The sequence below is a fragment of the Schistocerca americana genome, chromosome 4 (genome assembly GCF_021461395.2).
Source record: "Schistocerca americana isolate TAMUIC-IGC-003095 chromosome 4, iqSchAmer2.1, whole genome shotgun sequence".
NCBI classification, from domain to species: domain Eukaryota; kingdom Metazoa; phylum Arthropoda; class Insecta; order Orthoptera; family Acrididae; genus Schistocerca; species Schistocerca americana.
Window position 1 is genome coordinate 471,031,875 of NC_060122.1, and position 27,926 is coordinate 471,059,800.

Sequence of the window (27,926 nt, forward strand, 5' to 3'; positions counted from 1 at the left end):
GCACTTTGCTCTTCAGAGGAGAAGTATTGGATACAGGCTGGATCCTAACACAACAATGAAGCAAGTATTACTTATGAATTAGCGTCCACTGGCTGTATTTCGGTCTTCAGACTTCCGATGTATCGGAAATAAAAGCTAAAAACCAGTATTAAACCCAGTTCATGCCTTTAACATTGCTATGCTAAGAGAGCTTCAATGTCTTTAACGTTTAGAGTTACATTAAAAAACTCCCATCGTACTTCTCACAGGGAGACAGCTTTTGTTGGCACATTGGATAGACTTGATAGTATGTGGGGTTCGGAAACACAGTCGGGCGTTGTCTCAACTGTTTGATAGTAAGTCGTCATTAATAAATGCAGATTTCGATGAATGTGTGCAGGGAAAAAAGAACGGTGGTAAGCGTCCGGGCGAACTCTAATTTTACCTTGACCATATTTTACGTAGGAGGAAGTAACATTTCGGGTGACTAGCCTAAGAGTTTTAAGAGTAAAACCACACCGTGAGGTACAGCTCCTCTTCTAACATCTGAAAATGGATTTGGACCATTATCTTCCTGACGCCCTCGCGCTTCTTACGTGGACCTGTAAAGAAACGCGTTCCTCTTCTTTGGTCCTCTTCTTTGGTCCTCTTCTTTGGTCCTCTTCTTTGGTCCTCTTCTTTGGTCCTCTTCTTTGGTCCTCTTCTTTGGTCCTCTTCTTTGGTCCTCTTCTTTGGTCCTCTTCTTTGGTCCTCTTCTTTGGTCCTCTTCTTTGGTCCTCTTCTTTGGTCCTCTTCTTTGGTCCTCTTCTTTGGTCCTCTTCTTTGGTCCTCTTCTTTGGTCCTCTTCTTTGGTCCTCTTCTTTGGTCCTCTTCTTTGGTCCTCTTCTTTGGTCCTCTTCTTTGGTCCTCTTCTTTGGTCCTCTTCTTTGGTCCTCTTCTTTGGTCCTCTTCTTTGGTCCTCTTCTTTGGTCCTCAGTAGATAGATCCTACCTGCATATTTACTTATTATGTTTAAAATCTGCACAAGGCACCATCCACAATTACGTGAATGTATTATCCCTATTGAAATAGTTTGTATTGCCCAATGTGCAGTTATATACTTAGACTTCAGTAAAATAATGGTAGATGCGATAAATAAAGTTACAGTTCTAGGTAACCGCGGGCGTGGTTGGGGGGCGGGGGTTAGGCGGCGGCAAGAGGGACACCTGCTCCCTCCTGGAATTTGAGTACAAGATTAATATTAGTGAAAGAGTTCTCGCTGTCTAGCAATGACTGTCAGCGACTCTACTCAAATGCATATTTAACATTGCCGACCATGACGTGAAATACTGTGACTTCAGCGGTCACTGTAAATTTCTTAACACCCTGATGCACGGATCCCCATCACAACATACACGTGGCAGCAGTCTACTACATGCCTGTCATTAGTCCGCAATTCTTTTCAGAAAAAAATAGAAGGCATGAAAATAATGCAATAAATATAGTGTCATTAAATGAATTAAGATGGCTAAATATTTTTTCCCAATTCTCTAGTTCGAGGACCATCTTTTGTCAAACAACAGCATTTTCTCAGTCGTTCAGAGATGTTTCTCTACTTAGGATTTTTAACGTTTGGTTTCAAACTGCTGTTATGAGAATGTGAAATTTTTTTATGAATATTTGCTAGGTTTGTTTGATAACTCTTTGTATATCGCAGGTAACTTCAGATAATTCAATAAAAATGTGACTTCCATAATCATATTACTAATATAAAAGATGTGCTTCATATTTACTGTTGAGTACAGCAACTGTTTAAACAAAGTAATTTTAAATATATTAAATGGGGGTAACTTGTTTGAGACACAATACCGTGTACTTGAAAGTTCTTGGAGCACAACTTGATTCCAAATTCACCGAATAAGTTAAAATGTAAAAAAAAAAAAAAAAATCATATTAGAATTTTACCCTTTTTGGCAAAATTTCTGCGGGCGCCTAGGGTTGTACTAGGCGCAATTGTTACACACATACACGCAATAGCTGTCTGATTAAACCTGTTATCGCACCCGCAATTCTTTCAAGAATCATATTTATAACAAAAACAGTTTCAAGAAAAACCAGTTTTTCGCGCATCTCAAGTCTTCATGACGTCACCTCCTGGATTGTCATACAATGGTACACTTTTGCAGGTACATTCAGTTGCATGAGTAGACACTGTTTGCAAATATGTTGCGAATAGTAGTAAAGAAGCAATAAGTTAAAACGACATGCCTGATGCTTAATTTCTGTACTGCCCGACTAGCGAAAATGTAATAAGCGATGAACTGTTCCTTTCATTATTTTGTGTGGGGTGTCAGCGAGACAAAGTTTCGAATAAGTTTGAAATTGTCAAGCTTATTGGAAGTTGCTAAACGCTCTCTAAAATACTGAATGAAAGTAATCTGGATAATTTGTGTCTGTGAGTTGCAGTGCCTCAAGGCACATACTGTAAAGTTTCAAACTTAAATGGTCTTGTGTTCAATCTATAACGAAAGACTGATAGCTGTAATGACTAGATTACAACACTTCAAATTTTTAAATTCGGTCAGTAATTGTATGAAATAATGAAAACAATTTTTTTGTTGACCTGAAAGCCATTAGATAGGCAACCTAAAAATTGGACCAGGTAGTGAGCCGGCCGCGGTGGTCTCGCGGTTCTAGGCGCGCAGTCCGGAACCGTGCGACTGCTACGGTCGCAGGTTCGAATCCTGCCTCGGGCATGGATGTGTGTGATGTCCTTAGGTTAGTTAGGTTTAAGTAGTTCTAAGTTCTAGGGGACTGATAACCACAGCAGTTGAGTCCCATAGTGCTCAGAGCCATTTGAACCAGGTAGTGATTATCTCACTTACGTCATTAAATAAAAATTCATAAACAGTACAGATAGTTTTCTTTCAGACAATTCTATAGATTTTTGAATTTACTACCTTTAAACCGCCTCATTTCATTGAGCAATTTAACAGCTTTTTCTGCGTGCAGATAGTCCAGTGAATAGTCCCTGCTCCTAGTTTTGTAAAACTGAATATTCGGTCTAGTGACGTGTATTACTCATCCGATCTTGGTGTGCATATGGGGTGTTAAATATTGTAGAGACATGGAACTAAAGATGGCGATTATCTTTGAAATAACCGGTTTTCGTATATATACCGGGTTTTTCATCTCCAGTTTAGCCTGACTGCTAAAACATCTCAAAACAAACGGTTTCTGAAGTAAGCCTTACGGTATTTTATTTGATATTTCCAGAAATAAAGGAATACGTCGAAGATTGACTAATTTTGACTCTACCAGCTTTTTGCATAATATGTCTAAAGATACGTACAACATGTTTGATGCGTTGTTATTAAAATAGCACTGATCCCGTTTTCTGTAAAATGTCAATTTCAGAATATCGGGAATTTTACGAATCAACATTAAAGGCGCTTGAAGTTTTATGGGAAAAATACTGGTAACACTGTTGATACGGGAAACTGATTTACTTTTTACCCTGTTATTGATAAAAATGTTAAAGAGCAAATAAATGCCGAAAATACTGGTTATTCAGCATTAAGATGTCGATATCGACTTCAAAGTCTTTATTGTCCCCATCCTCACTGGGACAGTCGTTTTGTTTTCAGTGAAGTGTATTTACCAAAGAGCATATGTGCGTCGAATAGCTTTCTTTCTATCAAAGGAAAGTTCTCCCGGCTCCAACATTTACCCATCATTCTACCATAATTCACGTGCGTGTGGAAAGACCAGATGAGGTGGTTGAATAAAGTAGCAGCGTCACCATCAGAATTAATTTACTGGCAATAAAGGTTGGAGGGTTGGCGACATACTGTGTTCATGTCCCACGGTCATAGATCGCTCCCGATACTGCCCTGTAGCCAGCAGTCTGACATCTTTGCAGGTGTTCAGAGGCACAGACAACGTCGTCAGAGGTCGCCAAAGAAGCTGGTGTAGGCATGCGTATTCAAATACAGAGATATGTAGACAGGCAGAATACGGCGCTGCGGTCGGCAGCGCCTATATAAGACAAGTGTCCGGAGTAGTTGTTAGATCGGTTACTGCTGCTACAATCGCAGGTTATCAATGTGGTGTTACAGACGGCGCACGAGCAATGAGACACAGCATCTCCGAGGTAGCGATGAAGTGGGGATTTTACCGTAAGACCATTTCACGAGTGTACTGTGAATATCAGGGGTTCGATAAAACATGAAATCTCGGACATCGCTGCGGCTGGAAAAAGATCCTGCAAAAAGGGGACCAATGACGACTGAATAGAATCGTTAGACAGAAGTGCAGCCCTTCAGCAAATTGCTGCAGATGTAAGAGCTGAGCCATCAAGTCAGCGTGCGAACCATTCGACGGAACATCATCGATATGGGCTTGCGGAGCCCTTGATGACTGCACAGCACAAAGCTTTACGCCTCGCCTGGGCCCGTCAACACCGACATTGGACTGTTGACTGGAAACATGTTGCCTGGTCGGACGAGTTTCGTTCCAAATTGTATCGAGCGGATGGACGTGTATGGGCATGAAGACAACCTCATGAATCAATGGACCTTGCATGTCAGTAGGGGACTGTTAAAGCTGGTGGAAGCTCTGTAATGGCGTGGGAGGTATGCAGTCGGAGTGATATGGGACCCTTGATATGACGGGTGACATGTACGTAAGCATCCTGTCTTATCACCTACATCCATTCATGTCTATTGTGTACTCCAATGGATATTTACCAATTCCAGCAGGGGAATGCGACACTCCACACGTCCAGAATTGCTACAGAGTGGCTCCAGGAGCACTCTTCTGAGTTTAAACACCTCCGCTGGCCTTCAAACTCCCCAGATATGAACATTATTGAGTGTATCTTGGATGCCTTGCAACGTGCTGTTAAAGAGATCGTCACCCCCTCGTTCTCTTGCGAATTTATGGTCAGCCTTGCAGGATTCATGGTGTGTCTTTCCTCGAGCACTACTTCACATTAATAGTCTATGATGTCATGTTGTGGCACTTCTGCGTGTTCGCAGGTGCAGTTCACGATACTAGGCAGGTGTACCAATTTCTTTAGCTCTTCAGTGTGTTATGTGAATGAAGTAGGTTAGATTTTAACTTCCAAGGGTGGGATAGATAAAACATTGTTGAGAGAGATATACCATGATACCATTGTGCTTAGAGAAGTGCTGGAATGCGGCATTTGCTATTAGAAAGACACCGAATCCATATAAATGAGCTATCTGTCTCGAAAAGAACGTGGCGAGTACTGTACCTGTACTCACTGGAATTACCAGATAAGTTTAACGATTATATGAGATACAGGGAAGAGCGCCATGCCACAAAAGTTGAAAACGCTTTAGTTCTGTGACGCCATTTCCTTTTTCCAACCACCCATTAGAAGGGGCCGCCACCTTTGAAGTTAACATGCCATATTTGATGTTTTTCATATTTTATACGCGTATATTGCGAAAATATTTAGTTTCAGTGGTATACCACATTGAGAATCTCTCCAAAGCATGTTGTAATTATTTTTTGAGGTTATAATTTATACCTAAAATTTCCGATAAATATTTTGCCTCCTTGCAGTTTCCAATACATCTGAGATTTCAGTCCATAGATTTCGAACTGCAGCCCTGTTGTGCTATATTCATCCTCAGGATGCCGCAAAACTCCTTTGACTAAACGTATCAGTTAATCATGGCTTTTGTTTCATGTCGTATCGGTCGATATGTGGACCAATTTAAGCTGAATTCAGGTGAAGTTTTCTAGGCAGCCCAACTGTTCGCGATGAATTTTTTTCTAGAGGGCGTACTGCATGCATCGTAAATGAACTTGAATGTCATCATAACAGCGGTTGCGTCACGGTGGGGCTAACAAGGCGTCGAATGCCGGTAGTCGACGCGTTGCTCGGTCATCTGGGAACCTCCTCCCGGCGGTTGGAAGCTAATTTGACGCCGCTGCAAACAAGCAGACAATGGCTACTGCCGCTGAACCCTCTACGTAGACTCCCACGCTACAGCGGCTTTGACGCAATCGAGGCGACCGCTGTAAATGTACCGATGTTCCTTCCGTCATTTCAGTTGGCGCGTTTTTAAAAGTGGCGTAGACTTGACTACATTGGCAGGCAAACTACTGAGTGGGTTCTGTCTTACAACTTTCCTCTTCCAGTGCTAACTGCTGTGGAGATATTGTCAAGTATAGCATCCCTTTCGCTTGAGGCTAACATTGTCAGCTAGTTCATGTTGCTTCGTAAATTATGACCTTCTGAGGACAAACTTCCACACTTTGCCTGCTCCCTTTTTAATATGGCCATTGGAATTCTATTATGGTGAAAGTACAGTGGCGCAAAAGCTTTAAAGGTCAGAGAATGGCAGTTTGATGTATGGTGGTGACTTGCACCACAAGAACCTTAAACACATTTGAGGAACTTTACATTACGCCAATACCTAGTTTAAAGTTGTTCGGTCACTAGCAAATACAAAACACGTTAAACTAAGAAAGTCAGTACATCTGCATGAGAAATGAGAAGTTGATACGCTACTCGTCAATCATAGATTCACCATGTTTAACATTAGCTTCATATTTTTAAATAAATCCCCATATTCTGCCCATACAGCGTGTATGAATAATTTAAAAATCAAAAATATAGAACACTATACCATTAAGAGCTTACAGTATGATGACCTACTTCTGTGGTGATAAGCTATTTAAAATAGTACCGTGTGGTAATAGTTACTCACAGACATGCAGTGTGGGTTATAATTATCGTACAGCAGCGAAACTTGGTAGATATGATAATGCGTTGATTCAGAACAGATTCAGACTGAAAAAATGTTTGCCAGCCGGAGTGGCCAAGCGGTTCTAGGCGCTACAGTCTGGAACCGCGCGACAGCTACGGTCGCAGGCTCGAATCCTGCCTCGGGCATGAATGTGTGTGATGATATCCTTAGGTTAGCTAGGTTTAAGTAGTTCTAAGTTCTAGGGGACTGATGACCTCCGAAGTCAAGTCCCAAAGTGCTCAGATCCATTTTAACCATTTTTGATACCCGTCGTACAGCAGTGAGCATGTGCGATCGTGCATTCATATCATAAACTAGGTGAATTTTTAACTTTTTATACAAAAAGCTACCGTCTTTTGAGCTTCGAGGCCATCCTGCATCACAACAGTGAATGTAAACACAAGAAAATGTATTCCAAGCTTTGAGGAGACACGCTTCCGGTTGAATTTCCCAACGGATGATAAAATTGTAGACCAATATTTTCTATCACAAAAGCAGGAAAATCTGTTTAGAGTTACACCTCGGCAAGGAGGTTCTTGAAACACTTCAGTTTCAGACTGTAGAGCACATGGTAAAATCGTTGGGTGTAAACAATAACTCTGTAGAAACGTTTTTAAAAACCTAAAGTTAGCTGTAAAATTATCAATTACTGTACCAGAAAGTGTGAAGAGTCTAAGAATGTAGCGATTGGATAGCCTAGTAATTTTCACATCTGGTGACAGCTACTGCGCTTTAAACTAGACTAAGGAAACGAAAGAAACTTGTGCCTTGATCGTGCTGGTGATCATATGCCGAAGGACACCTGTGATCCACCCTCTGGTCTACTTCTGCGAGAAGTAGTGGGTATGATTTCTTTATATTATTTCTCTCATGCTTATCATTCGCAATTAAGACGAAAAGGTTTCCATAGAGTATCACTAGTGTTGCATTAAGAGTAAATATCTCGCCTCAGGTCCGTGTCAGCAGGCAGAAGGTGTGAAATTCGTAAATTCAAGATCAGTATGTATAATGTCTGTATAATGTTCTAATGCCCTGCCAGCCTGGTTCCGGTCGGTATGTGTCGAAAAAAATATCTATTTCGTGCCGTTGCCATTTCTCGGTTTTCTGGCTGCAAGAAACAAAGCAAAACGTCTCATTTTCCTAAATTCTACCTATTATTTTTAAACGGATTTTCAAACTAACATATACAGCGTGTGTAATACAGAGCGCCTTCGAATAAAAAGTCTGGTTTATCCATAATTATGAATTATATTTAATGAACCCGCCTCCACAGACGAGAACGCGCAAAAAGTGGAAACAGCCATATGACGCTATTGTCACTAGTGGCAATATCCACTACCCCTGTCAATTTTGAAGACAGATCCCGAGAAAATGCCTAAAACTGAATAAAATTATTTGGAACGGGTATATTATATTAAGCTAATAGTAAATATTACTTGTGGTAGTTGCCATCAGTGGTTTCGTGTAAACATGTTCTTAATAAGGATTTTTTGCATTGTTACTCGGCTACAATCTGTGCCGTCAGTGTTGGGTCGACGCGACTACATCAAAGCCAGTCGTTAATCCAAGCCAGTCGTCAAATGTTTTAATACTCACTTCAGCTAAAATTAAAACCCAAAGAAACATTTCTGCAGATGCAGTGTGATTCAGATTACAGCCACTGACAAAAATGCGTGCAGTAAACAATTAGAAGGGATTCATATTTTTTAATCACGCTTTTCCGTATATCATGTGAAGTCTGCGACGCATCCATATTTAAATGGATAGCAGCTGTTTCCTCAACGATCCTTGCTAAAACGAAACTAATTTTTAGATTGATCCTGTAATGGCTGGAATTTAAGATAGTTGTCACACAAACCAACACTAAAGTGCGCGTCATTTATGACGGCGGCCGAGTTTAGGTTCGTTCTGCGCATTGACGTCACAAAAGTCAGCCAATAAACAGAACGACGTTGCCAGAGCTCGACTGCAGTGCAGAGCACAGATTAGTGTCTTCAGTTTCAGAAACGTTCAGTCATAAATAAAGTAATTGAACAAAAGCAATGTGTTGATAGCAGACTTCCTTTTATAGAATGTTTGGAAAAAGCGTTCTTTATACCAACTGCTTCATATTCTATTGATTAATTAATTAAACTAAACAAGCAATAAGCCTCCTAATTCAGGCGATAGCATGGAAAGGTGTTTGTATCATTCTCACTAACCGCTTTTTCGCAATAAAGAACAGCGTTAATTGTTTATTTCCTATTGTACTTCGACGGAACGTGAGTAATTCATAGTCATACCAACCGTGTTTGTCGGTATTTTGCGTGATATGTTACAGTGAACGACGAGCTCCGTTAGTGTAGTGGTTTTAAGTGTATAGCTGCCAAGCGAAAAGTTCTGAGTTCAAACCTTGTTCGGTGCTTAATATTTTCTTTATTTAAAAACAATATCAAAGTGTCTTACTTCATTAATTTTATTGGTTTGAATGTAATTTTTTGAAATTTCTAGTGGCAACTAAAATCGACCATATGGAAAGTATACGCTATGGACTTTTAACTATGCAAACTCTTCAAAATTTCGAGCAATGGTTTACTACATCTAATGCTGCACAAGTAACTGCGTTGAACATCGAAACAAAATTGAGTCATTTATGGAGGAAGGTACCAGTCAAGAAGATGTGTAAAAAATCAGATTTTTGGGCCAAATGGTTTTTGTGAAATCGAATGATAAAGTATGTCAAAGCAGTCGAAACACCATATATCTGCACAGGCGAGCAGTGCAGTGACGACAAAATCGCGCACAGCGTGGAATGCGGGGAGCGCATCTCTGTAGCAGCGAAAGGGTTAATGCGGCCGTGGTGGCTTTACTTCATAAACTGCGCGCTCCCCCCTAAACGTAAGTTTGCGAACTATACTATGGCGCTGCTTCTCTTGGCGCGTACAACTGGCAACGCAGCAATCTCCCGTGTCTGGGCGGGCATGCGCGAACCGCCAAGATAAAAGAATTGAACTATAGACTGCGATAAATTAATATTGAAAACAGACATTTCGGCTTTTTACTGGAAACTCCCTAGGATTTGAAAAATAAAAACGAGGTCAAAGTCTGATTCATATTTTCAGTGCCATCCCAGGGAAAGATAATCTAAAAACAACCTTTTCATTAATATAATATGGGGTCCAAAGTTAATAAGGTTAGATATTAGCGTTCTTGTGTTTTCATGCTATACCTTGGGCACCAGTCATGGGCGATGCGGCGGACGAGCGGTTAGGGCAGTACACTACCAAATTGTTAGCCTGTGTTCGATTCTCGGTCGTGGTAGTTTTTTCATTCGACAATTTAGGGGTGTCTGATAATATTATGATAGGAATATTTTGCTTTGCTGTTTCCGAAGTGTAACTTCGGGAGGTGTGATTAATAAGCACATATAATATAATGTATTGACAGTTATTTTTGGTATATAGTACAAAATTACACCTGAAGCATATTATTGTGTAAATCATAGCTGATCGTCTGTTCATGAGCATTTTCGCAATCAGGGGGTGAAACTTATCACAAACAGGCGACACACGAATATTTCTCGTACCAAGCGCAACACACGAACAAAATCTCGCGTATTGACATGTTGTCTGGTACACTGGTCGTCCAAAACGTATCTGATTCATGTTGCTAAAACAGCTCTGTTGCCAAGTTGGATGCGAACCAAGTGTAATTTCATATTTTGAAAGACAGGCGTGGACAACTAGTTATGGAACAACGCATCTATTTTAATTGGGCGTGTGCTATCTTGTAATTATGTTCTGCTGTGATCTCGCACGATTCTGAAATCGTGTAGTGAAATCCTTTACTTGTAGGAAAAAATAAAATCGGACTGTTGACAAAGAGAAGTGTATTTCGGTGGCATCACTTCCACGGTGCATCGGCCGCGGTGGCCGTGCGGTTCTAGGCGCTGCAGTCCGGAACCGCGGGACTGCTACGGTCGCAGGTTCGAATCCTGCCTCGGGCATGGATGTGTGTGATGTCCTTAGGTTAGTTAGGTTTAAGTAGTTCTAAGTTCTAGGGCACTGATGACCTCAGATGTTAAGTCCCATAGTGCTCAGAGCCATTTGAACCATTTTTGAACTTCCACGGTGCAGGTCGGTTGAGAATCATCTGCAAAAGCCCTACTAGAAAGTCATATAGCACAATGAAAAAACTGTCAATATACTGTATATACTTATTTGATTAATAAATCACACCTCCCGACCTTTTACTTAAAGGGAATACATTTCTTTCCTTTTTATCAGAATATTATCAGATACACCGAAAAAAATATCGAATGGAAAATGCCACTGTCAGGAATCTAACATGGACCATAAGTTTGGTAGTCAAATGCCAAGACCGCTCGACTGCCGACCTTGCTCTCACATAGATTGAATGACTGGTGCCAAAGCTACAGCATGAAAACACAACATTATTGACGTTGGACCCAACATTACACCAATAAAAAATGATTTTAGGCGATCTTTCAGTATATAGCACTAAAATAAAATTTTCAGTCATTAGTTTTGACCTAGATTTTTCAGAAACTAGGAAGTGTCCAGCAAAAAGCCGAAACACGAACCTCTCTATTTTCAACATTGAACGTCATTGCAAAACATGATCAAAATCGGTGACCCTTACGTCACACTCTCCAATTTACAGTTAAAAATATCTGAATATACACGGGTGAGTCAAATGTAAATTTACATACTTCGTACGTGTAATGTGTATGTCAAGAGTAAAACGTTAGTTTTGTCTGAAACAGCTTTATTTCAGAGTTATACAGTAGAACAGGAATCACAAATGCAACACACACACCTCCTCATTTCTTCTCAGAAAGCAACAACACGAAGCGACCCGAAATTAAACTTAACAGCGCACTGTGCAACTCGGGACGTGTTCAAAATGATGACCATGTAGATGAAGCCAGTGACATGCCAGACTTCTTACCAGTTACGAAGTGTTACAGGGTCTGTTCATCTCATACTGCATAACTGCAAAGCTTTTTCGATTCGCTGTAGTTGTACTAAATACTAAACTGCAACGCCATACACGAGCTGCTTAAGTCCCCAAAGCAACTGGTCCTGCATGACCTGTCCACTGATTAGGGTACGCAAATTAGAGATACTCTTCCCTCCCGACTGAAACGTGCGGGAACACTATCGACAAAGACAAAGCATCATCGATCATTATGCAGGTGAACACGACATGCCAAAAACCTGTACTGGTCCATGATGGAATGCCTACCATGAATGGCTCGGAAGTAAAGCATTTTCATCCAAAATTTTAACGTTTATTTCGATTCATACATTACACCCACAAAGAGTGTAGAGTTACTTTTGAATCATCCTGTGTAATAGACGGCGCAAAAGATCCCTCAGCTGGCAGCACTGTTGCCAGTTTTCAATTGCGAAGCACTAACAGCTGCAGGCGGAAACAGTTGTCTGCCAGAGTTGAGACAACTCTGAGGCGTTACGATAGATACATACAAAATCGCGGTACATGGTTGTGGTAGACGCTGTGTCTCTTGCCGACTGTACTAAAGTTTAGTCGGGTTAACTCGCGCAACAAGTGCGTCGCCACTGCTTGTGGCATACTGCAGTTGCAATGCATGCACGTGTGAACACCCAGTTTTTAGTGGCGCAGCTAAAGAGACGCAACTTTTGTCATACCACAAAGTTCAGCTTGATTGTACTTCGCCACTTTCTTCCACCACTGTTAACTGGTGGCAGTATTTCGAAAGCGAGCATTCTGTCGTTTCCGTGGAGCGCCACATTAGTTGCGTGTGTGAACCCACCTATGCTGTAAAAGTCATGTCATTGTCAGTTAAAGTTGATCCGGTGCCTTCATACTGAAACTAAACTTTCAGCTACCGGTATACAGCCGACAAGCTTTGATCTTAGATGCTGTTACATGGACGTGATCTTGCTTGGAGGATAACGGAGGAAAAATTCACGTTCCTTTTGGAAAGCAACAGGGAATGACAGTAAAGACGGCAACGGGAAACACATGCCAATAGCCAACTGGCCGCCTTTCATTTACTATATCGTACGGTAAAGTTGTCAGAAGAAATATCAGGGTAAAACATACTATCACACGTGCACGACATCTAACCATCGGAACTGGACTAGTTAATATAAGGAATTATCCCCCACAAAAAATGACAACTGTTTTACCGCCTCCTCCTCCTCCTCCCCCTCCCCCTCCCCCCATCCCTCCCCACCACCGGTAGCTTCAGTCATTGTTCTTTGAATAAACAGTTCAAAAGTTCGTACCCTGTAGTTCATCTAATGTGATGCATAGCTCATCTGGATATGTAGTTTTCAGGCTTTGTGTAAGTACGTACATGCGTTGTTTTCTTTTTGATTCCACTGTAATCTGTTAACCTGCATCTTCAACTTTGCCCGCATTTGTACTGGATGCTATCAGTTCGTTCTTATAAATTCTCATTAAAACTGACCCTCGTTAAGATATTCGCCGGCATACCAAAGAGAGCGCCCATACGATAGTTTGTTTGGGGGCGGGGAGGGGGGGTGAGCTGGTAGACCTGGGGATGGGTATTTTTATATTTTGGAAGACGAATGGTGACTCATAGTTAAGCATAAAACACTTCCAGTTCCGACCTGCAAAATACGGACTTATAAATCATTTTACGGAAAGAATTTTTTTTCCTTTCCCTGAGAGCTAGAGGAGGAGGAGACGACGAGTGAAGGGAGGGAAGCTTCTTTCCTCCTAGCTGCTGTGTATGGGTGCCCTTAATTGTATGGTGGGAGTTGGATGTGACTGTGTTTCTCATCTTGTATTAGCCCTAGGAGACACCCCATCTGCTTTTAACCATGTACCTGCCCAATCCACATACTTTGCCATATATTTTCTCAGACCTGATATTAGTATTGCCTTAAATGTGTTGATTTTTACCGCTTCTGTGTCCCTACATCATCAGGATGTGCCCCTGGCGGACTGTACTATCTCCAGATGAACCACTGCTGATCTGAAGGACTGGTGACCTTGCTGTTAATTTCTGTACCCATTACATTATTTGGAAATAATGCAACATTTTCTGTGTGATTTTGTGTATATTTAAAAGAATAACCTACTTTGTATAGTGATATTGTTTGAACAGTTTCCTTTGGAAAATCCAAAATGTAACTTCTAAGACTAGAAGTAAGTTAAGACTTTTCCTTGATCATTATTTTCTTTGCTTAAAATGTGGCAGTATCAATACAAATACAATGTTAAACTATTGTTAGTAAATGTCCATTCACTTTTAATATTGGCCACTTTATTTTTGCTCTTTATAGACATGGAAAAACTGACAAATTTCCTGACACCTTCCTTTTCAGGGAGGGGAATGATCCAGAAGATTATAGCAGATTAACTTACAAGAAACTGTTGGAAGAAGTTTGTCGTTTTGCTAATGTGCTTAAATCCCATGGTGTTACCAAAGGTGACAGAGTTGCTATCTATATGCCAATGGTGCTAGAAGTTGTAATCACAATGCTGGCTTGTGCACGTATTGGAGCTGTACATTCCATTGTGGTAGGTGAATTTAGTGGTGCCACACAGTTGTGAAAACGATCTATGTTAGAAGCATCCGATGTTAGATATGTAGCCGAAATTTTGGACATGACTGATAATCTTAGATAATATTTTTGGCTGTTTTAAAGTATCATAATTAAAATAATCATTAACAAGCTGACAGTTACTTTTTAGCTGTTCAAAATTTGAGAAAAAGCAAAATCAATGACTCTGTACAGTCTTACGTAAGAACACGCGCACAACTATACATAATTACCACTACAGTCAAGCTTAAAGTATTTATTTTTTAGTTCAGTATGCTCTTACACACATCAAAAACTCTAACATGAAGTACTCCTCTTTTATAACAAATATCTTGTGTTAAAATTTTTCCTCTGTCGTTTAGCAATTCACAAGGTTTTCAGTCTCTTTCGTCTATTTAATGTTAGCTGGTCACTCTTGTGCATTATAACTTTTGTTTTCTCCAATAATTCTCCACTTTTAACATTACACTTGCCTCAGATGAGTATATTAAATAATAAAGCATTCTTTCTTTAGATTATATTAGTTTATTTTATGAACATTTTTTGCCATGCTTCCTAACTAGCAAAACTTGCTGCTCAGAGACTGCAAGGTGTCACCTGACAATATTTGGGTCACTTGGGAACATGAATCATTCTCACTCCACTTTTTCATTGTGGAAGCACTGATAAAATAACTTTAAATCCAGTTTATTTACATGGGGTGATGGCTTGACTTAGCCTACACCAGATAAATTTAACAGAAATTAGCTCTGTTTAGCAGTAACATTTCTAGGAAAAATCAGTGTGAGTAGATTAACATTGATTATTTGTTAATATTATACTTCATAGAAGATTCCTGCAATGGTTACTTCTGTCCATTAATGTAAAATTTCACTTGTTCCATATCCTCTGAAACACTCCATAATGGGGTGTATGGAACATATTTATTAAGTGATCTCTCCCAGGTAATTCATGTTTTGAGGAATATGAGTGCCAGTAGTTTCCTAAAAATTTGTTGTGGGGTTATAGAGCTAGAAAAATGCTGAATGAGTTGCTTGATATATTTACCAGTACAATGTCTGAATTATATTTACACTGCTGAGCAGAGTTGTTACACATACTTCTTATTAACTGGTGCGACACACTGCTAAAAACCCAAATAATGGTCATTAGAGATAATACCTGCTTCTGTCATAATTTTGCATTTGATTTGAAGAAGCCTGACAAGTAGAAAGTCTTAATTGAGTTAAGACTGTGCTTAAGTAGTAAATTATGTATCTTTCATTGCAAGACTAGCTTCATAGGCTTATTAGTCAGTCATAGGTGCCTCCCATTGTAATGAGGGGAGGAAATAATACAAAATGGTAGAAAAATTGTAACATACAGGGTGACAATTATTGAACTATATGAAGAAAGAGTAGAGTAGTTAAAAACTGTGGTGTGCACACACTTTATTCAAAATTTAAACATCACTACAGATACTAAGATTTAGGTTATGGCAAGTTTAATATGCCTGAATGGCTGTTTTCACCTCGGCAAAGGTTTAGGGGTTATTTTTGTACACTTTTTCTTTAATATAGTCTCTCACAAAGGAGTCTCACGTGTTCAGATCCGGAGAATATGGCAACCAATTGAGGTCCATGCCATTTATCCCTGGGTACCCCAGAGCCAGAATGTAACCCCCAAAGGGCTCCTACAAAACCTCTCCCACTCCATCTTTCACAAAATACATCTTCTCACTTTGGATAACTGGGATGAAATAGTCTTCCAAAACCTTCATGTACTGTTTGATAGTCACCGGGCCATCAAGGAATATCACACTGATTATACTGTGACTGGACGTTGCACACCACACAGTCACTTGTCGAGTGTGAAGAGACTTCTCGATCATGAAATATGGAGTTTCACTATGAACCCATCTAAATGAAGTGGGCTTCATTGCTAAACCAAACCATATTCATATCAAAGTCCTGCTCAGTTTTGTGGACAATCGTGTTGGCAAAACACAACCACTGTTCTATGGCCCTGGGGCTCAATATCTGATGGGATCGAATTTTGTATGGGAAGAGATGGTCTTCAGTTTGTCACAGTATCTCCCAGTTGATTCCTATCTGCTGTGCAGCTCATCTGATCAATTTCCTGGGGCTGGTCGGAAACACAGCATGTGTCTTCTCAATGTTGTCAGGCATTTTCACCCTTTTCAGATGACCGATACTGGCAACAATGTCATGACTAACACTACCTGTTCCTCGAACTTGCAAATCCAATTTCTGATTGTTAGCACACTTGTACCAGTTGTCTTCAGCCGTAACATGATTGTAAACCTCCTTTGACCCACAGCAGCACCATTACCGCACACATAGGCCTTCACAAGTGCTGTATGCTCGGGCACACTGTACCATGACATTTTCATGTGCAACTGGCTGACAACAACAAGGTGCATGCACATACTAATTCATATCGTGCCTCACAGCCAACCCTGCAGTTCAAACATCCTAATGCAAACCATTTAGAAGGTATTGGGGAAAAGCTAAAATTGACACTAAAAATAATTTTCATAGGTGTATGGCAGGTGGGCCTGTCAAAACGGATCAAACTGACTGCTATTCAGCACATGGGAGTGTATCAGAAATGGTAAAGGAAAGAGACGTGAACAAAATTGACAGGAAATAAATAAATGAGCAAGTGCACTTAGTGTCTATACAGCAAAAGGGGTGCGTTTCTTGCCCAAAAAAAGGAACTAAATGGCAAAACCTTATGCCTTGCCAGCTGGGTGTTGTGTGGCAGGTGACCATTGTAAGAATAAATACATGAGAAGAGAGGGAAAACTGCAGACATTCGAAAGAAACATAGGCAGTTTGGACTGTCAGCTTACATGTACATAACAACCGGAGAAAAATGGGGATGGAACCAAGAAAAAATGAAATAAATAAAATGTTAATACATGCTAGATGCAATGTGATGTGTAAGTATTGTGTGTACAAAAAATTACATTATGTAATAAGTGGATAAATATATGAAAGTTTAATGCAAAATAAGACGTAAGGCAGTAATATGGGTAAGACAGAAGAGGGATTATATACAGTGTACAACACACATGTCTGTGTGGCCTATGCGGCCACTAGTTCTCTCTTGCACACAGGCTACCTATGTTAATAGACATCAATGCTGGATTTTTCCTTCCACACTCTGTCAGATATCATTCTTGAAAAATACAGGATGGAATGTAACAATATCAACAGAAAACTGTTAGACATTGTACATTTCCTCTCTTGTTGTCCTCTTACTGCCTTATTTAATTTGTACGCTTTGCATTAAACTTATTTATATTTGTCCACTTCTGTCACTTAAATTACGTGTGAAGACAACTTAATTTGTCTGACATGTATTAACATTTTCTTTTAATGATATTTTCCTTGGCTCCAACTCCCATTTATCCTCTTATGTACATTTAATTCGATGGTACAGTTGACCCTGATTTCTACTACATTCCTGCAGTTTTGCTGTCACCTGGACTGCCGAACCTAGCAGGTAAGCTGTTGGGGTGCACAATTTAACTACCTTTGTTGGCAAGGCAGGCACCATGTTCGCTGTACTGACTCCTTCGTGCACTTGCTCATGTTTTCTTTTTGAATTTTATTCATGTCCCTTCACTTAACATTTGCTACATTCCCATGTGTTGCATAAACTTCAGTAGCATCTCTTGTGATTGACTAGCCCACCTGCCATATGCCCATGAGTTTCTAAATTATGAAGTAATGCTATTAATTGTAGCATTTATCTGTGCTGGAGTGTGTGTGTGCCATTTTGTAATATTTCCTCCTCTCCTCTCTTCCAAATCAGATTTTGTGCATTGGAAAGTGGCTGGTGCTTATATCACTGAGCACAGCACTAGTAACACTATGTAAAAAATGAAGAAAGGAATCGGTGTGGTTCACTGGTTCTCAAGTATGCACAACAATAAACTTAAATTGACTAAACAATAGTTACAGAATTTTTAAGTTTTTCACTGTGTCAGGTAATACCCTTTACATTGGACACTTATAACAAACACCACACCACATCACATTATCCCCAAAATACTAATGTATTGCAAATTTTTGTCACTACGGAGTAAAGCAAGTGTCTCAGTAGCAAAAAAAATTGAAAAGTTAATAGATTTCTCATGTGAAAATTAGATTTTAAGTGTAGTAAACTGTGCTTAAAATTAATTTTTTTCCAGTTTGCTGGTTTCTCTGCTGATTCTCTGGCAGAGAGGATGCTTGATTCAAAGTGCAAATTACTTGTTACTGCAGATGGAGCATGGCGAGGAGAGAAATTGTTGCACCTTAAAGAAATCTGTGATAATGGTTAGTTTGTTGTATTCAGTTGAGTAAAACATATTACTGTTGCTGACAGTGTACTAACCCAATTCCTTTATTCGTAGCTATGGAAAGGAGCAAGAAATTAGGACATGAAGTGGAAACCTGCATAGTTGTCAGACACTTGCCAAGGTTAAGTGCCTCGCAGTGTCAGAATGGTTGTGAAAAAGCTAATTTCTCACCAGAAAAAAGGAAAGCATATGATGAAAAGGTAAGTACCAAGTAATGAATACAAAAATAAGATAATCTAAAGAAATTTTACCAGACAATAGATAACACACACATTAAAATAAACAATCCACCAAACATAACAGACATGGAACACTTCTGGAGCAGCATATGGTCAAACCCGGTACAACATAACAGGCATGCACGGTGGATACAAGCAGAAACAGACACATACAAGATGATACCACAAATGCCTGAAGTGATAATTTTGCAACATGAAGTCACCCAAGCAATTAATTCTACTCACAATTGGAAAGCCCCTGGAAATGATAAAATAGCCAATTTCTGGCTAAAGAAGTTCACCTCAACACATTCACATCTAACTAAATTATTTAACAGTTACATTGCAGACCCACACACATTCCCTGATACACTTGCACACGGAATAACATATCTGAAACCTAAAGATCAAGCAGACACAGCAAACCCAGCTAAATATCGCCCCATAACATGCCTACCAACAATATACAAAATATTAACTTCAGTCATTACACAGAAATTAATGACACATACAACACAGAACAACATTTTAAATGAAGAACAAAAAGGCTGTTGCAAAGGAGCACGAGGATGTAAAGAGCAACTGATAATAGATGCAGAGGTTACATATCAAGCTAAAACTAAACGAAGGTCGCTACACTACGCATACATTGATTACCAAAAAGCTTTTGATAGTGTACCCCACTCATGGTTACTACAAATATTGGAAATATACAAAGTAGATCCTAAATTGATACAGTTCCTAAACATAGTAATGAAAAACTGGAAAACCACACTTAATATCCAAACAAATTCAAATAATATCACATCACAGCCAATACAGATTAAGCGTGGAATATACCAAGGAGATTCATTAAGTCCTTTCTGGTTCTGCCTTGCTCTGAACCCACTATCCAACATGCTAAATAATACAAATTATGGTTACAATATTACTGGAACATACCCACACAAAATAACACATTTGCTATACATGGATGATCTAAAACTACTGGCAGCAACAAATCAACAACTCAACCAATTACTAAAGATAACAGAAGTATTTAGCAATGATATAAATATGGCTTTTGGAACAGACAAATGTAAGAAAAATAGCATAGTTAAGGGAAAACACACTAAACAAGAAGATTACATATTGGATAACCACAGCGACTGCATAGAAGCGATGGAAAAAACAGATGCCTATAAATATCTAGGATACAGACAAAAATAAGAATAGATGATAGAAATATTAAGGAAGAGCTAAAAGAAAAATATAGACAAAGACTAACAAAAATACTGAAAACAGAATTGACAGCAAGAAACAAGACAAAAGCTATAAATACCTATGCTATACCAATATTGACCTACTCATTTGAAGTAGTGAAATGGAGTAACACAGACCTATAAGCACTCAATACACTTACACGATCACAATGCCACAAATATAGAATACATCACATACATTCAGCAACAGAAAGATTCACATTAAGCAGAAAGGAAGGAGGAAGGGGATTTATCGACATAAAAAACCTACATTATGGACAGGTAGACAATTTAAGAAAATTCTTTCTAGAACGAGCAGAAACTAGCAAAATACACAAAGCAATCACCCACATAAATACATCGGCTACACCACTGCAATTTCATAACCACCTCTACAACCCTTTAGATCACATAACATCAACAGATACAAAGAAAGTAAATTGGAAAAAGAAAACACTACATGGCAAGCACCCGTATCATCTAACACAGCCACACATCGATCAAGACGCATCCAACACATGGCTAAGAAGAGGCAATATATACAGTGAGACAGAAGGATTCATGATTGCAATACAGGATCAAACAATAAACACCAGATATTACAGCAAGCATATTATTAAAGATCCCAATACCACAACAGATAAATGCAGACTTTGCAAACAACAAATAGAAACAGTAGATCACATCACAAGCGGATGTACAGTACTAGCAAATACAGAATACCCCAGAAGACATGACAACGTCGCAAAAATAATACATCAACAGCTTGCCTTACAACATAAACTTTTAAAACACGTTCCTACATATAAGTATACACCACAAAATGTACTGGAGAATGATGAATACAAATTATACTGGAACAGAACCATTATAACAGATAAAACAACGCCACATAACAAACCTGACATCATACTCACCAATAAAAAGAAGAAATTAACACAACTAATTGAAATATCCATACCCAATACAGCAAATATACAGGAGAAAAAATTGAAAAATACATCCAACTGGCTGAGGAAGTCAAGGACATGTGGCATCAGGATAAAGTTGACATTATACCAATTATACTATCAACTACAGGAGTCATACCACGCAATATCCACCAGTACATCAATGCAATACATCTACATCCAAACTTATATATACAACTTCAGAAATCCGTAATTATTGATAAATGTTCAATTACCCGAAAGTTCCTAAACGCAATGTAACATATACCGTACAGTTAAAAGGAAGTGACGCTTGATCAAGGTCCGCGTCACTTTCATTCCGAACCAGACCTAAGGTCTGAGAAAGGAAAGATAGTAATAGTAATAGGAAAGGGAAAAAACACAGATGCGGTGAAGTTTTGTTGTGAAAATAAGCAAATTGTTAGACAGGAGTAATAAGGTTGCAGGAATCTTCTGTGGCCTCACAAAGGGTTCAGATTCTGTAAAACGTGCATTGCTTATTTACATATTTAACAAGTATGGCATCAGTAACAGTGCACTAAAACGGTTTAAATTCCATTTGTGGAATGAAAAAACGAGAGTTGTTAATTTAAATGAATAATAATTATTCTATCCTACGAACTCCACAGATGCTCCAGTGTCAATTCTGCTCTATGTGAATGACTTACTGTTAAATATCAGCACTCCATCACTTCTGTTTGCAGGCAACACATCTGCACTAGTTGAAAATCAAAGTACAGAAAGTTCTGAAGTGTTTTTTAGACCCTCAGTAGCTTTATAACTTGAGTTTAGCTAAACAGGTTGATTCTAAATATATCACACAATTATGTGATGCTGTTCAAAACCAAACATTCAAAATGCGAACAAATTAAGATCAATCATAACAACTAAAAATAAAAGTAGGATAAAAATCAGAGCTGGTGGCCATAGGCAGAGTACATAGTGGAGATCAGCATTTGTAACAAAAGTATTACCTCCTGCTAACATGGACACTTGAAAAGTAGCATACAGAAATTTTAATCTATAACTTTTTTTAGGGGGTCGGGTCATCACAAATAACATAATGTGTATAGCAATGGCACAGAAAAATCATTCAGAATATGTACACTGTAAATTAGAAAGAACCATGATGCTCATTATTTAGAGAACTACAGAGATTAACTCCCCCATCCCCTATATATTTGTAATTTATTTTTTCCATACAGAGCAGCAGGAATTATTTAATGGAAATCATTTTCTTTATACATAGGTACATGAAATGAAATTTTGCTTCTCCCTTACTGCCTCTAACTGTATGCCCAGGCTTCTCAATGCATGGTAATGAAAATTTTAAAAAGTTAATACAGATGAAGTCAACTTTACTGAGATGCTCTAGTCCTCAGTAGACGAGTTCATGATATATATGTTAACTTGAGGCAGGACAGAACATGTTGCATATCTAAGTACAGTATAGCTCTTAATAAAACTATCAGTTTCATGTTATATTATTTGTTAGTATTGTTGTAACTATAATGGAGGTTTCTGAAGTATCTCCTTTACACAAACCAAATGTACATCATGAGATGAGGAAATCACAATTCAGATATCTTCAGAACTTCTTGATATCTGCATCAAGAAACATTCAATTACTCTGTTGTGTTAATGTCTAGTAAATGTAAAACTCATTTCTTTTGTATAAGTGCTAAGCTATTAGGAAATGAGTGGTTACCTTGTAATTACATGGTTAAACCAGATTTGAGCAGTCTTTCAGCGTGAATAAACATTTTATATCTAATCAAAATTTTATAGGCTGTGTTCGGAGAATCATGGTCATCACTTGCACGTGGGTTTTCCTTAGCATTTTGCTGCCGTAGGAAGAAACAAAAGAATCTGCACAATGACAAAGAGACAAAGGTGAAAATACTGAATGTGTAAAAGCTTGGTTGTGGTGTCTGCATACTGTTAAAGGAAAGTGGAAGACTGTTTTGGTCTGTGTGTGTGTGTGTGTGTGTGTGTGTGTGTGTGTGTGTGTGTGTGTGTTGGCTTTGTTTCTTGAAGCTACTTTAAACTTGACAGATATCACCAAAATGCCATGTAACAAATGGGTTTTAGCACTCCTTCCTCCCCGCCTCTATACTTTAATTTAAATTTAGATAAAATACTAGCATAGGAACCTCGAAGAACTGAAAAAAAGTGACTCTAATCTTACGTGTAGTGGTGGATTTATTGCAGTTGAATTAACAGTAGTTAATTTGCAGTGTGTAACTTGGTGGTGGTCTAAAATAAATTCTCACAAATTGTCCAAATCATAATGTGTAAATTAAATTTAGGGAAAATGTACCACATTTGGACAAAATTTAATAACTCTGCAATAGACCTACCCCCCCCCCCCCCCCCCCCCACCCACCCCCGAATTGGAGCATACACACTTCATAAGCCTGTTGCTGATAGATACGGTTTGTTATGTAAAAGTTATGCAGCTTAAGACTGATATTCACTTCTGGATAGAATGTAAACTCAGCAGACTTATTACTGGGAAATTGTGCTGCCTAAATGCAATTTTTGTTGGATTGTTCTTGTCCAGTTGCTTTTCTATTACCTCACATTTTCTATTTTACTGAATAGGACAAAAGGAATTAGTCATTTTAACTTAGTTTTTCTAGTGTGGATTCATGATTTCTTCTCTGCCTACCTTACAAAAATAACACCTCATGTACATCTGTAACTAGTGAAACTATAGACTTTCTCCTACTTCTAAATTCCTGCAACTTGAATACTCTCATTCATCGTTCATTGAAGTCCAGGTAGTTTCATTAATATTACAGAATTTGCTTTACTGTTCAGCATAGTAATGTGCATTTAGTCTTCTGTGATTATCTGAATGTTTACTGTAGCCTTTGTACCTTGTTAGTACTGGAGTTTCATATTCTTCCGTATTTTCGTTAATTCATGAATTGTCACACAAACTATATTATACAAATAACCTGATTTCCCTGGTGTCTTCACCATGGGAGATGTCTGATTAAGACTAGTTAAGTACTTAATTATTGTGAAATTTGAATATCTGCAGGCAGTCTGTGAGTTTCTTCTGAACTTAGTGGCGAATTTAACTTTTATAAGTGAGTCACTAACTGGAACTCCTTCTTTTTTGCACAAGAAGTTGTGCAGAGAAACAAGTAAAATGTATTCAGTACTGTACAGTAAACAAATTGGAAGAACTACCAGGACAATAGAACACAGCTGTAATCCATCCTTCACACAAAATAGACACAAATCAAAGCCAGACACCTGTAGAGGAATTTTCCTTTAGGATACTGCATATAAAGTCATCTTAAGAATTCTATACAGTCGACGTAAAAATAAACTTGAAATGGAACTAAGTTTAAGGATAATTTGTGCTGAGGCAAAACTATCAAACAGCTAATCACTTCGAAATTGGTAGTGGATTATTATGAAAGAAAACAAAAACAAGTAATAACTTTTGTAGACTTTATAAAGCTTGTGATTGTCTCAAAAGATTTCCAGTGATGAAGACAAGAAAATTTGCACTCCATTCCAAAATAATAAGAATTATAAAATTATCTACAGATGTGATGTTTGTTAAAGTTCAGAGCAGGAATATCTGAAGCATTTAATTAGAACATCGGTAAGATGGAGAGATGGTTTATCACCATTAGTTTTCATCTGTGCTCTGGAGCACAGGGGGGAATGGTATGAGGAAAATCCTAAAAATATAAGAATTGAAACCTAGAAAGGTCAGAAACTTAAATTGCTTGGGTTTCAGATGACTTGGTGTTACTAACTAATAACATTAAAGAAGCCAGAAATCAGATACTCTACAAAATATATCTCAAAAATAGGGCTCTAGATTTCATTCAAAAAGACTGAGATAACTGTAGCAGTTCCACTAGTAATAAACCACATAACAGTAAGCAAGAGGAAAGCAAAGATAGTAGAAAAAAGTTAATCACCTACCAGAAATTAAAGCACCCAGCTTGGATGAGAAACCTGTGCAGCAAGCAAGAAGTAATAAAATGATTGAAGTTCAAAAATTAACATGGTCTTCATAGAATAAGTGTATCAATAAAAACTGAACTAAAACATTACAAGATGGTAATTGAACCAGAGATGACATAAGTGAAACTTTTTTCAAAGTCCCTCAGAAAACATAATTGATAAAATCCTAAAATTGGATAGAACAATAGCTAGAACATGGATAAATAAATGTCAGAAAAATGAACAGTGGTGAATAGTGCCAAATGAACTGGTGTACAGTGAACTGGAAGCCATTACAAATACTACATGGAAGAAAAGGGTATTTCTTTCTCTGAGGATTCACGAAACCAGATCACCAAGAAAAATTGTAGAAGCTTTGGAACATGAAGCAACAAATAAGATAGATGAAGGAACTTGGAGAGTGTGTAAGAGAGCTAGGACTGAATAGTTTGAAAAACAAAAAAGAAAATTTAAAGAAAGTGAAAAGCATAAAAAATAATACAACCGAAAACAAATGACGTATAATGAAATTGGATGGATGGATGGATGGATGGATGCTACTAGACACTTCAGAAAGAAAACTTGAAGAAAATGACCAGGAAATGACATAACTGGTCCAGGAGGAGGATGCAGGTGGCAGTTATAATAAAAATTAATAGTAGTGTTTTGTAAATTTGTGCCAAAGTACAAAATGTCCTAATAAGTTAAGATACTTATGAATGGGGAGGATTACACAGCCACCAGGAATATCCCTACCATGACTAAATTCAACTGAGGAGTAATTAAGTTTCTTAAAACCCTGCAACTTGAAAAGATGTCTTACAAAAACATTGGTGTAAGGGGAGTTAATCGTGGATAAGACAAACTATAATTTCTTTAACATTGAGTTAATGGAGACAAATGTAGTAGTCAAACTTGAAAAACCAAACTATGGCATTGATTACAGAATGTGTAGTGTTTGAGAAAAAGGCTATAAAATTTATAATTTTCTTTAACAGACATATGTTAAACTCAAAATTTTGTCATACATACATTAGTTTAAAAAAGTTAGAAAGGGGTGCGCATGTATAAAATGTTAATTAGAAATGCCATACATAGTCGAAATAAAATTCCAAGCCTAATCAGATTGTGCTGTGTATTGAAATTTGCTCACTATTTTTATTTACTTAAATTTGGCATATTTCGTGACAGTACCTTTTCCGTGAAATGTTTACAAAATGATATTTGTCTTGGCTTCAGTTGTCTAGTGCACAATGCAGTTTCGTCGGCTGCAGAAATGACCTGGTTCAATGTGTTTGCCTCATCTTTGGTGCTTCAAATACCATTTCTTCGAATGTGGTTTCTTCTTAAAGTTTATATAAAAAAGTAGTAACATAATTCATTTTTTCCTGTTACTAGCAAATTATTTATGACGGCAACCTGCACATTGTTCTACCGTCAACACACACCAAGAGTTCACTGCCGACTGACTACAGTCAAAGACGACTCCAGCATCAAAGACATTTTACACAACACACAAGCTTCCACTTGTAATCAGTCTCTTTGATATTCTTCGTCACATCTACTAATAGTAATCAATATGCTGTCACTCTCAAAAATGTAAGTAAATTAACATAAAGTAAGGCAAATTACAATAAAAAATTCTGACAAAATATAAGAAAACATTTACAATTTGGTATCGACAAATCCGGTAGAAAATAACACATCTCCCAGATCCATTACAGTATGGAGTAGTGAACATGAGAACATAATAGAATGAGAGTGCACTCTGTTCTCAGATTATATCAAGCAGCTTGTCAGTCTCTCAAGGTGTTGCTGTCTGTCAGCAATCCATGCTGACCTCAAGGTGATGCTGCCTTAAATGTGTGATCGTACCGCTGCCTCTCGCCTGGTTCTCTGCTGTAGAGTGCTGGCATGGGCGAGATGAATTGTGAGGATTAGAGCCAATGCCTCGTGTCCCATTATGGTAGCAGCTGAAGTAGTGCTGGTACAATGAGATTGATAACATAGGGTTACTATAATTGCCTCCCCTTAGTGGAGCAACAGTGAGCCAATGCAACCTCAGTGTCCCTCCTGTGCAGTATGGTATGCTGCATGGTACCCTGGAAAGAGATGTCAGTGTTCTCCTGAGCACCACGAATGGGCACTCTTGGTCTGGTAAAAAGCTCTCTGTTGGTATCCTTGGGAGAGTAGGACTGGAAGTTGCCCTGGCATTGAAACTGTCACAGGCAAATGCCCAGAGGTGTGAAGCCAGCAACAGGCAGTACCAGTGCTAGAGCTGAGCCCATGGGATGTCCTGTACCTTTGGGGGCAGGAGCTGGCTGGGATGATACCTGTGGACCATCCAGTGGCTGTCTGCCACAGCTCATCTGAAATGGGTCTCTGACACTCATGTGGATAGCTGGGAAAAACAGCAGAGGAAGGTGAAGTAGCAAGGTTGTGCTCAGCACAGGGGTTGAGCAGGGGGTGAGTGATAAGGTGGCCCAAAGGACAGGACAGAAAAGAGAAACAAGGCTTGGGAGGTGGCACCCGAGTCTGGTCCCCAACTGCAGGTGTAGTCAGGTGATATTGCAGACCACCAGCCTGACTTCCGCCTGCAGCATGAAGACACTGTAACCTCTGTGACCAAGCATGACCACCAGAAACAAATCATGGTGATGAAAAGCACAAGCCCAGACAGTCATCCCTGGCACGTATTGCGGTGTAGGTGCCCTATACAGGTGGAGGGTAATCAGCAGAATGTGCAGCTTTTTGTGTGGCTGGCATCTGTGTAGCAGCTCAACTGGACTCTTCTTACCAAGTGAGATGGCCCTGTAAGAACTGAGAAAGTGAGAGTGCTGTTTTTATTAGGGTGTCTCCTATGTACTGGGTGTTTTAATTGAAGTG

General features: G+C 38.8%; 1 protein-coding gene across 2 annotated transcripts in view; it reads left to right on the forward strand.

Annotated features, from left to right (window-relative positions):
- The window catches only part of LOC124612276 (acetyl-coenzyme A synthetase), a 53,537-nt gene that overhangs the window by 4,672 nt on the left and 20,939 nt on the right, over positions 1-27,926 (forward strand). The window contains exons 2-5 of one of the 2 annotated variants that reach the window (XM_047140378.1): positions 14,087-14,282; positions 18,507-18,633; positions 18,711-18,856; positions 22,854-22,958. In XM_047140378.1, coding sequence (XP_046996334.1) covers positions 14,087-14,282; positions 18,507-18,633; positions 18,711-18,856; positions 22,854-22,958 — 574 coding nt within the window. The remainder of the gene's footprint in view (positions 1-14,086; positions 14,283-18,506; positions 18,634-18,710; positions 18,857-22,853; positions 22,959-27,926) is intronic. The other variant, XM_047140379.1, reaches the window with a different exon arrangement.